Source organism: Rissa tridactyla, chromosome 15, assembly GCF_028500815.1.
Source record: "Rissa tridactyla isolate bRisTri1 chromosome 15, bRisTri1.patW.cur.20221130, whole genome shotgun sequence".
In the NCBI taxonomy this organism is placed as follows: domain Eukaryota; kingdom Metazoa; phylum Chordata; class Aves; order Charadriiformes; family Laridae; genus Rissa; species Rissa tridactyla.
In genome coordinates, this window is record NC_071480.1 from 14,236,775 (window position 1) to 14,248,651 (window position 11,877).

The 11,877-nt window shown below is 45.0% G+C and overlaps 1 protein-coding gene across 1 annotated transcript in view; it reads right to left on the minus strand.

Annotated features, from left to right (window-relative positions):
- The window catches only part of GNA13 (G protein subunit alpha 13), a 29,872-nt gene extending 22,896 nt beyond the window's left edge, over nt 1-6,976 (minus strand). Inside the window, exons 1-2 of the mRNA XM_054221521.1 lie at nt 6,619-6,976; nt 4,433-4,659 (exon numbers count right to left, since the gene is read on the minus strand). Of these exons, the coding sequence (XP_054077496.1) occupies nt 4,433-4,659; nt 6,619-6,901 (510 nt within the window). The 5' untranslated portion in view covers nt 6,902-6,976. The remainder of the gene's footprint in view (nt 1-4,432; nt 4,660-6,618) is intronic.
- Between the last annotated feature and the right edge of the window lie 4,901 nt (nt 6,977-11,877).

An 11,877-nucleotide genomic window follows, 5' to 3' on the forward strand; every position in this document is an offset into this window, starting at 1 on the left:
CACTGACCTCCGCAGGATCACTGCTCTATAAATAAAGCACATTTCAAGGACGTGTTGTCTATGCACCTGAAGGAATGGTAAATTTTGCTAATACTTTGCAGTGGCCATTTGAGGACTCTCAAATTTTGAGGATTTCCCGTAGAGCTAATTTGATGTTCTCACGTGTACAATAGCCCCATCAATATTCCAGAAAAGCCCAACCAGAATAAGGTAAAATACAATCTTCCAGTAAACTAAACAACACTCTGCAAAAATACTACTCAGCAACAGAAAAAAAAAAAAACGCTACAGAAGCTGCAGCAGAACTAGCAGTAGAACTTCAAGCTGAACACGCCTTTTCCTGTCTTCTATAATCTGATCTAGCACTTGCAGACATGTCACAGAAGTAAACAGGATCCAGAGGTAAATGCATATCCAATCATCCTTACTGTATCATCTGTGTCTGCAGTGCTATGCAAATGCGGACAGAATAAAACCCCATCACTGCCCCTGCGCACTGCAGATTCAGGGCATTAAAAAACAAAACAAACCAAAACCCCAACATTTGGTGTAATCTACAAGTAGGGCAAAAAGTATCAATCTGAAGATCAACAATTGCTGGTAGCAAACATCCAAACCCACCCAAAAGTTATCTTTAACAAGAACAAACCTTTAACGCATTCAAAGCTTATCACGCATACGAGCAACTCGGCTCTCATCCCATTTTTCCATTCTTGGAGAATTAGAAGACTCATGGAGACCGCTTCAAAACACTTCTCTGTTAACAACTCTAGCAGCAAATTCAAGACACACAAGTTCACTGCAAACGCCATGAAGTGAGAGGCAGTGTACAACACACTCTTACTCAGAAGTGCCTTCCTCCGTCTTACCAGTCACGCAGCACCCGCACCCGACACTCCTCAGCTGCCAATGCCTCAAAGCAAATCTCAATGAGAACAGCAAACCTTTACAACCACATCATCAAATAGCTCATGAGCATAAATATAAAGGCTAGGAAATGCCTAGTTAAATCGGTTTGCGTGTTGCAGAATTAAGATAACTGATACACTTACCCAAGTCATTTCAGGAGATTTTTACCAGAAATCAACTTGCAATAAGAAATCTGAAATGTTAATTAGACATCAGAAAGCATTAGGCTGATTCAGACTAACTCTGTAACTAATCCATGTCAGCCATCTGAATGGAGACTGTAGGAGAAATAACCTCGGTAGGTGGAGAGAAAACTTAAGGGTGACCAGAATCTTAAGCATAAGTTAGAGGAACTGACTGAGCTACAGAGCCAAAATAGTCTTTAGTTAACTGTGTTAGTGGAACTATCACCTGAATGACTTCAGTTTGTAATAAATTTTTAGGGATTATAATATTAACCACCCGAGAAGTACTGAAGTGGCATATATTGTACTAAGCTGCAATTAGCTCTTTCCAGTTTTAAAGCACTACACAAGTGTGAACTAATGAATTTTCATAAATACTCTTGTTAGTGGCCAGAAGGCCCCTATTTTTATACCAAGGAAAATAAATCATACTGACTATCCCCATGACCACGTAAGTTAACAAAATGAGGAAGGACACTCCAGTGAACCAGGCATGGAAACGCTGATTTCTACTTCCATTAAAATACAAGCAAGTTCTGTTTTTTCCCCTCTCACGTGGGTATAAAAAGACCACATTGTTTCTTAAGGCTCCTAGCATCATCTCTGGCATTGCAAGTGAAAGATGATGGAGAAAAACCAAAAAAGCAAGAACAGCTTGATGATCTCTCAAAAATGTACAAAAATCTCACAAAATCCCTCACAAATCTTTAACCATATACATGCAGAAAACTTGAATCTTAAACCTTCTTTCTCTGTACTTCCCATTTGTCCAAACTACGAATGGCTTCCAGAACTACACACTCTTGCTTTCTTTCCTCCAGAATTTCTATGTAAATTTGACATTTTTCACTCTGTATTCATCACTGCTCTTCATTTGTTCACTTCTACCTTTGCCGCAAAGTGTCCTATTCCCATGACAAAAAATACTTTCCCAGCATTCCTGCCTGTGCTCTCTTAATATGAACCACGTTTTTCAGTGCAGTGTCAAACTCAGCCCAGTGAAAAAAGGTAAAATTCACTCAACAGTCTGAAAAGAAGTTAGAGTATACACAATCAGATAATACTCTTCTACCATACTCAGTCCCAGCATTTTACACTTCTTGTAACGCCACTCTTCCCTGTCTCCTACTCATCTAACGATTGCTGACATCTCTCCTTTCACTACATTTTTTGCCACAAGCAGTTGAACTGAAGTAAACCAGTATTTTTCTCTTATTCCCCATTCTACAATACTGGCAATTTTCAGCCTTGAATCCTTACTTCGAGAGTCAGTGCTTGGCACGACTGAATTGTCTCCATCTCCCCTCTCTTCCAACTTCCCCCTGCTCCACCTCCTGACTCTGGTATGCTTGTCACTCCCTCCTTAGCTACTTGTGTGTTCCTTCCATATTACAGCACACGTCTAAACTCTCTGAACACTCTGAACACAAAGCCTGTCAGCAAGCATCGCAAAAATACATACTGCTTTCAGGAGTTTTCCACCATTCTGCCGCCCACATGGAGCTCTGTCATACCTTAAACTGGAAGCTTACTAGGGTAAAACAGAGACTTCACGCTTGGCCAGCACTGATCACACTGTTTGCACTCAATACAATGACATCATTCAGCTCCTTTTTTTTTTTCATGTTTATAACTTGGCATAAATATCTCAGGCTGAGATTTTTGAAAGGATTTAGGCAATAAAGCAATGTAAATATAAATAAAGCAGTTACCTTACTTTCAAAAATTAACATTTAGACAGTACTCAACTATTAACTGCACTTAAAAACATAGTCTTGAGTTCTGCCTAAAACACAACATGATCCATCTCTATTTTTGCAGAGAACATTATACAGATTTAGGGATTTCCAAAAGAAAGCAATAGGGTTTTTTTCTGTCAGATTCAGAACACCACATTCTTCAAATCCTACTCAAAGTGAAACTCTGCCCATGCTTCAGTTATGGAAAGAACCTACTTCTCAGAGACTCAAGATGACGGAATAGTAATATTCTGTCCCTTTTCCTTTGGTACTTAGCCTGAAGTCACTAAACTTGCCTAATCAAAGACAAAATTTTATTTAACCGATTTTAAAAACGATCGCTCCAGCACAGCAATTACATCACTAGAAGTCTCATCTGCACCAGAAGAGAACCTTCTAGAGGACCTAGTCCAGCAATTACCCTTTTATAATCACTCTGAAGGCAAAATCCAAGGAGCAATAGGTCTCATTAGAAACTTACTTACACAGCTCAGAACTAGGCTGGGCAGGTGATAGGCTACTCCAGCACCTGCCCATTCTGCAATTGCTAGAAGACATTCCATGATCAGGGCAATACATATTTATAGAGTATTTACACAACCTATTTAAGTCAGAGTATGATTACACAACCATTCATAATAGCTCAACAGGAGACATCATCAGCTATTGTTCAGATTCACACTAACACAAAGGTTATTTTTAAGACACAAAAACACAAAGCCACTTAGGTTTAACAGACCTACAAGAACAGATTTAATCTATCTTAAGGTTCTCAACCCCCACCCTCACAAAACCCTATGCCACTGGCATTTACTACACAAGTCTATGAACCAATAAACAACAAATTTAACTTAAATTCTTTGTTTCCTTTTGCGGCATTTGCATGGAAATGGGGCAAAGGGACTTCAGCTGTCACAGACAGTTAAAGCTCCAGGCAAGAATCAAGACACGTTTTTATTTTCCTTTACAATCCCACTATTGAATTATATACTCCATCTCAACCCCACTATTAAATTGTATACTCCATCTTCAGCTGAGAACTTCAATATAACAAAAATCTCATTACATGAGTATTAACACAGACATTCAAAATTAAACAGGAAGTATACAGAGGGAATGTTTGCTAGATTGCTCAAATTGGAATAGAGAAGGGAGTGGTTTTTAAATTCTTCTCATTAACCCATGCATATCTTTTCTTAAAAAAATCACATTACCATTAACTCTTCCCTTATTGCAAACCATTTTTTGTTTTCTTTTTTTAAGTTGATGCACTAGTTAACAAAAGGTGGAAATAATCACATGGTAAAAACACTACAGAGGTACCAGCTTTGTTACAAAACATAAAAGCCCTGTATACCTCAGCTTTCTCACATATGAAATGAGAACAATTATGTCAGAAGCTCTTCATTATTCTTGGTTTTTAAAAAAGTGGCAGGAAGGAGCTAAATGCATCTGTTTGCAATACCACAGTGTAGAAGTCCACCATTCACGAATGCTTAAGATCCACATGGAGGCCACTTGATCAGTGTTTTATGGAAACGCAACACAGGAACAAGAATCACACACACTCAATTAAAAACACTGAGACACAAATCTTACCAGCTGGAATTCTCTGCGCCTGTCGTACGCATGCTGGATACCACTATCCGCCCATAGAGCTCTTATGGCTGGAAGGTACTGTAAAAAAACTGCCGTCTCCACCATGCCTTGCGCCACCGTGACTGACCGAGTATCAAAAGCCATCATCGTATCTCCATTACTCTGGTTAGCAGGATCTCCCCAAGGGATATGAAGTTTCTCTCTGGCATCTACGAGGACTCTCACACCTTTAACAACATGAAAGAGCATTGTAATTAGAGCTTCCCAGCATCTACTATTTCACTAGCCTACAAATCTGCGAAGATTCAAACAATACATTTACTCTGTACAGTCAAAGCTCAATAGGACTATCCACCCAGTAGGAAATCGGAAAGGTTCTGAAAAATTTACTCGAAGTGCTACATTTTCAGGTAGCATTTTATATTTAAAAATGCAGATATTTTCTATCAGAAAAACATGGCCACGCTCAACAGTATAATATCCATAGCACAAGCTTAACTCTTGAAACAGAAGTTCTATTTTTAATTACTAAATTCCCAATCTGTGCTATCAAGCAAACTCTTTCACAGATATTTATACTTCCCTCTGATCTCCAGAGCCATTCTACAGTCGTTAAATTTACCTGGCATGAATACAAGATAAATGAAGTATGTTTAAAAGCTTATTTCAGAATATGTTAAACCATCCAATAGCTTATTCTAAGGTTCCCTAGTCATCGTATTCCTATGAACTTGGTATCTAGTTATATCTAATTTCATAGAGTTATCACTGCCTTTAACACTTTCAGAGGTATGAAGACAACATTTACTAAAAATCACAGCACTTTCTAAAAAGTATGTTTTTACTGTTTAAGTGCAGAAGGAGTTGTATCACCTAAAGAATTCCCCATACTTTTTGTTGTTGTTGTTGTTGTTTTTGTCAATAGTCTCTAGGAGAAACAGAGTATTTTAAACTTCTCTTATACAGGACTTTAAAAAAACAACATTGTGCTAATGCTAATAATGCAAACGCAGGGAAACTAATTCCAGTACTAAATTTATTAATGCAAAAATAAAAAGAAAAAAGAAAATTCCAGAAAGAATAAACAACTGTAAAGACATGGGGGGAGGTATAAGGAACTAAGATGCAGCAACAAACAACTGTATAACAACATACTTATTTAATGCCAAAGTATTTTTTCAAGCTTCATTCTCTTTCCATAATTTTTCTATCTGTCGAAAGCCATGACTGCATGAAAGCAGCCTCCAAAACAGATCTGCAGTTCCTACATGTATATTTCAACAGAGTAGGAAGTACCTTACTTTATTAATAAACTCAAACCTGGTCAACGGACAAGCTCATGATTTCTGCTGCCTTGCTATTTATAGTTTTTCCAGGCTTGATTTGTAAACAGGTTTGTGAAACTATTGTCTTTAAGAACAACAGGACCTCAGCCCCCTTCAAGAGCAGCACTGAGGTCTGACAATGCTTTGCTGTTTAAGAAACTTAGTTAAGACACTGTCTAACTATTATACAGTCCAAACCGAAAATCTTAAGAGCGATTTAGCTAAGAAAGAGAAACTAAGCGAGGATGACAGCAGTGAACTCAAGAGCCCACTCCTAAACCATGTGAGGAGGTTTTGGCAACGCATCTATGAAAAGTGGCTCTGCGTGCGGGCTTCTGTTAATTGACGTACCAGCCTAGTTTCCAACACGATGGCAACGTTTCTTCCATCGCAGCGAAATGCAGAAAGCGCTTCCTCCTCAGGGACAGGACACGTCTCATCCTCACGCACTTTCAGGTGCATCTCCCCACCCCGACACCCTCCATCCATTACCGCTCATTACCGCCACCGCATTACCAGGAAACGGCCGAGCTCGGGACCGTACGGACCGAAGCCGCTGCTCCCACAGCGGGCGGGTAAGCCGCCCTCAGCAGCACGGCGGGCCGCGCCCGGGCCAGCGCCCGTCCCGGCGGGGCTGACACCCCGCGGGGTTGCTCCCCGGACGCCGCCGCTCGTCCTCGGCGGGAGGAAGCGTGAGGAGCCCGAAAGGAAGGCGAGAGGCGGCACCGGCCCGAGGAACCCGCCGCTCCCTCCCTGAGGGCGCCAACCCCCTCCCCTCCCCGGCCGGGCCGGGCCCCCACAGGCCGCCGGGCCGGTGCCTCACGGGGCGGGCCGGCCCCGCCGCCGCCGCTGCTCACCCACCCTTGATCACGTTGCTGTAGATGGTGGCGCGGAACTCCTCGCGGGCCGCCCGGTCCCAGTCCTGCCCGTGGATGATCCGCATCTGCTTGAGGAAGGTGGACTTGCCGCTCTCCCCCGCGCCCAGCAGCAGGATCTTGACGAGGCGCTTCACGTACGTCTTCTCGCGGTTGAGGCACTTGTCGATCTCCTTGGACTTGCGCTGCTGCTCGGCCTCGCCGCTGGTGAGCAGGCAGCCGGGGAAGCAGCCCGACAGCACGGAGCGGGACGGCAGGAAGTCCGCCATCTTAGCGAGCACTGCCAGCGAGGGGAGCGGCCGCCCGGCCCGGCCCGCACCAGCCCGCTCTCTGCCCGCGCATGCGCGCCCCGACACGTGACTCGCCCCCGCCCAGCCCCACACGCCCGCGTCACGTGATGCGCCCAGTTCTCCTCCCCATCTCGCCGCAGCGCAGGACTGGGGGGTGTCACGTGACAACGGCTCGCGCCCGCCCTCGGCGGGAGCCCCGCCCACGAGCGGCGCCTCACAGGAAATGGCGGGAGGCGGCGGCCGCTCACGTCCGGGCTGCGATCGCGGCCCCGCCGGCCCCGGAGCCGGAGCGGAGCGTGAGGGAAAAACGGGGCCCAGGCACAGCCGATCCCCGGCGGCGGCACTTCTGCTGCAGCCGCCTTAGGGGAACTGACAGGACGGGGGAGGTCGGGCCTCGGTCAGGGGGGCAGGATGAAGGTTGCCAGCTAAGCAGTTTTTGTTCTCGGTACAAAAAGAAAATAGTTTCGTTAAAACGCTTTGAACGGTTTGGCACGTACTTCCTCCCTGCTCCTGTGAGGAGAGCTTTCCAGTACTACAGGGACCCGGCACCAGGCTGAACAAACACAGCAGGTCTGGGCCTCACGTGGGGGCGTGCAGGCAGAGTGATAAAAAGCCAGTGGATCTTTTTATCCGTTACTAAGTTAAAAGAAATGGGCTTTTCAAGTAAAATTTTCCTGAACGTTGGCAACCCCTCATGTGATGGGTAGAGCAAATAATAGGCAGAGGGACGTGCAAAGATTTAAAATCCCACTCTTCGTGTGACCCGTCGCTGAGCACCATCGTTCTGTTCGTCATTTGTGCAAAAAATTAACTTGCCATCAATTACACGAGCATACTGCAAAGTGCTAAAACGGCTGCCTACATAGAACTACACCGAGTGAAGATGTCCCTCAGACGAAAGGCAAAAAGATACAGTAACATTTTGTATTACTTTGCTTATGGAGGCAGTTTTTCAAAACTGCTCGGAGAAGCCCTCCCTCGTCCACCTTGGTCAGATCAGCACATCTGTGCTCCCACGTGCCTGCTCACTGACGCATTCTCCAGGCTTAAGGATGGAGATAAAATACGTACGACTGACAAGCAAGCACACACACACGTGTGGTGGAGCTCAGCTGAAAGCACATACATCCGTGTCGTGCTTTTCTGACACGGCTATTTATAGACTATGGTGCAGAAATCATATAGAAGCAAGCACATATGTAAAGATCACATTAAATGTTTACCTCCTTACATCTTATTAACTTCGATACCTGCTGAGTTTTTCTTTCGATGTTTCTCTGCTTTTTTTAACAATAATATTAAGTTACAAAAAGGAAGTCGTGATGGAGGAAACTGAGATGAGTTTAGCACAAGGAAATGCCACTTTGTCTCCACTGGAAGGACCTCCTTCATCAAAATGCACCATGAGTATCGGCATTCACGCCTTAGGCAGGGGATGGCCCCACTTGGTGATAAATTCCATATAAATTATTCCATATGGCCTTACAAAAAACCACACTTCTCACAGGAGAACAGGATGTGGTATAAAATTCATATAGTCGTCCAAAAAGCACATCCTGGTGGTCTTGGTGCAGATGTAGAAGCCAGTCATTCCTGAGCTCTAGTCCAAGTTTTAAAACAACTAAGTGATCTTGCTGGTTTGACACAAGATCTCATCTCACCTTCAGAAATGCAGAGGACTCCTGAATTTCTACAATTCCTCTTGGACTTAAGTAGTTTTCAGCAAATGAGAAATCCTACCGATGCTCCTCCCTTTGTGCTTCTTGTCTGCAAAGTGAAACTGGTAACAGCACTCATACTTTCCTTCAAAAAGTTTTATATGCTTGCTAAGGAAGAATGCACATTTATTGCCTCTTAGCGAAGGAGAGAGTTAAAAACAAGAAAGCCAAAAACAAAACATAGAAACAATATTGGTTGCTTACTTTTTGAGCAGATAATTAACACCTGCCAGTGAAGTATAAGAAAAAAAAAATGCCATAAGCAGTAGAAGCAGATTAAGAAAATCATAGTCGTGCAGCAGAGGAGCGAACCAACAGCCAAACTTGCGAACGGGTGGCAAAATGAGTCCTTGCCTTCCAGGCCAGCAGCGAGATGCACCTAAAACCTGGGCTGCAACAATAAAGGATGAATGAATGAAGGAAGAGGAAAAGCTGTTTTCTGATGTCTGCCAACAGCAGTATCACCTTCCTAATCCAAGGCATCCCTCACCAGCAGCCAGAACTGCTTCAGGACAGGCAGGTGTCTCCTGGTGCTACCTGGGCTTCCTTTCAAGGCAGCTTCCATCTCTCATTGGTCCTCCCTGGTAGTCTCAGTTTTGCCCTTTTCCTTCCTCTTTTTCCTCCTTTCATTTCGCTTTCTCCCATGAACTCGCCTACCCGGTGACTTTGCTAAAGCCTCCCTTTGCTCTGGCCTCTCCCTCCAGCTGCCGCGCGCCACCATCATGCTCCAGGTGTCTGCTGCCTGCTGTCCCTCCTGGCACAGGTCCCTGCCACTCCTGCCTGCTGCCATCCTGCTCTCTCAATTTTGTCACTTCATTCTCAGTTACTGTCATTCCACATTTCCAGCTGCCCAAATCACGTAAGGGTTGGGTAGTCCGTGGCCTCCTCTTTCCCCTCCCCTTCACACTCCCAGCAGCTGGGGAGCCCTCCAAAACCTCTTAGAGACACCATTCCCAATCTCTGGGCACAGGAGCATGGCTTTCAGCGTGCTGCAGAGAGGGAAGGGCTATTTCTGCGCTGAGGATGACGGTGTTCCCTGGAGAGGACACTGGAGTGGGCTCAGCATCATCCAGCTCAGCCGGGGAAGCCAAATAGCTCAGTCCTGGGTCAGGTGTTAACCCAGCTGCATCCTCTTGCCCCAGCAGCCAGGCTTCATCTCTAAGGCAGGGTGCGTAAGGTCTTTCTCTGTTTTGCTTTTTTCCTTCCTCTTTGCCACTTCTTTCCTTAGCTTTCCTGTCCCTGGAAAGTCCAGGAGTGATGGGAAGCAAATACTGCCCATTCGTGCTCACAGCTTTTCCCATGTGGCTGCTAAGGAAGCTTCTCATTTTGAGTGCTCGTGCCCTACCAGACAGGACAATGGACTCTGGAGATATTGCTTTAACTATTGCCTTGCTGGGAGACCTGAGATTAAGTCATGTGTCTCTCTACTGCTTTGAAATCTTCTTGGAAGGAACTGCGTACTGAAATTCAGCCTCCGCTTGCCACGCTTGCAGTACCATTCTCGTTGCTTCACTTACGTTACCCCTTCCTTCCCTTCAGGGCTGTCCCCAGTTTCCTTAGATAGAAAGGTAGTTTACTCACCACATGCCTTTTGTGTTGCATGATTCAACTTCTGATGTGTGAAAAAGGGGCAACCACGTAGGAAATGTGATCTTTAAAAAAAGGGGGGATTCCCTCTGCAGTGCTTTCCACCAGAGAAAGTGTCGAGAGTTGTGAGCGGGTCTGTTGAGAATGATCACAGTTTACGGGGTCTTTACAAGGAGAACAGAGGGACAAAATTCAGCTCTCACCAGACCTTTCCCCGGCCAGGACACACTCTGTGGCCTCGGGTGCAGGCTGAGAGGGATCTGCAGGCTCTGGAGAGCGCGTGGGCGTGCACCATTGCCCTGTGATGCATTGACCACGAGTGTATTTTCACTATAGCATCATGTTCCTCCTATGTGGGGTATGAACGTCCACGTAAACTTGCAGTTACATAAATAGCACTGCATTCATTGTAGAAAGCAGGCACTGAGAAGCAAAGTGGACTTCCCAGGAAATGTCTGTCTTCATTATCTGCCATGCAGAAAGGCCAGGACTAACTTGTGGAGCCAGAAATCAGCAGGGAGGCTGCATAGCTGCTGCTGGTGCTTTCTGCTACTCCTCCCCACCATTCAAGTCCCTTGATTTCTTGACCGACACATTCACACATAGAAGAGCCAGACTGAGTCAGGGAACGTAGAACTGTTTGCTTTCCACAAGTGAGGCTTTCGTGATTAGAGGCCCAGGAGTGTCTGCCCTTTCCAAGCTTGTATAATCTGATTTAAATGCCTCGTGCTTCACGTGGCAGACCTGCCATAGCACATTAGCTGCTGGGGTAGTTCACCTGGGCAGCAGGTGAAATGCAGTTCATTTCTGATTTTGTGTTTGGTGGTTTGGGTCATTACAGATGTTAACAGAGCTGATTTTACATTGGACATCTTCTATAGCAAAGTAGCTTTGTAGTGGAGAGAGAGATACCCACAGGCTTTATTTCAGCTTCTCAGAGAAGACTAGAAACAGAAAAAAATCCACACCTGATCTATGAGGGGGTGTCTGTGGTAGATCAGCAGGATTTAAAATTTCCTGGAGCTTTGGAGCTCAGCGAGGTTGAACAGCTCACACCTCAGCTTGAGCTCTTCAGAGCTATTTCTACTGGATCTCTTACAAGGAAATTTTGTTATTTCTGAATTCATTTGTAGACCCAGTTTTCAAACGTTTCTAATTAATAAGACACCAATATCCCTCTGTGGAACTGTTAAAGTCAGTATTTTGGGGTGAAATGACCATTTTTGCTCCTCTAATATGTGGGGCACATACAGTTGTTGGTGATTGATCCTTTACTTAGGCCAGTGTACTTCTGAGCCCTTCCACCACCCAGGAGGGGGAAGGAAAATAGCTGTTCAGAGTTAGCCTACCAAACCAAGAAACTGAGGTACATCTTTTTGTGTGCTGTTTACCCTGATATTATGTCCAAAAGAATCACTTACACGTGTAGAGATCCCATTCTCCTGCCCGTATCTGTGTCTCTCAGAGACGGTATCACTGCTGTTAGCTAGCATCGTCAAAATGCCTGCCCGCCTTTACTGTCCTTTCGCTTGCTTCCTCTGACTCCACTCTGAATTCCCTCTCTCCTGCTGTTTGCCTCCAGGACCGGCCGTGCTACTGGAGTTTCTGTCACCTTTGCAGTTTCAGAGGGCCACCATGATCTGAGCTGAT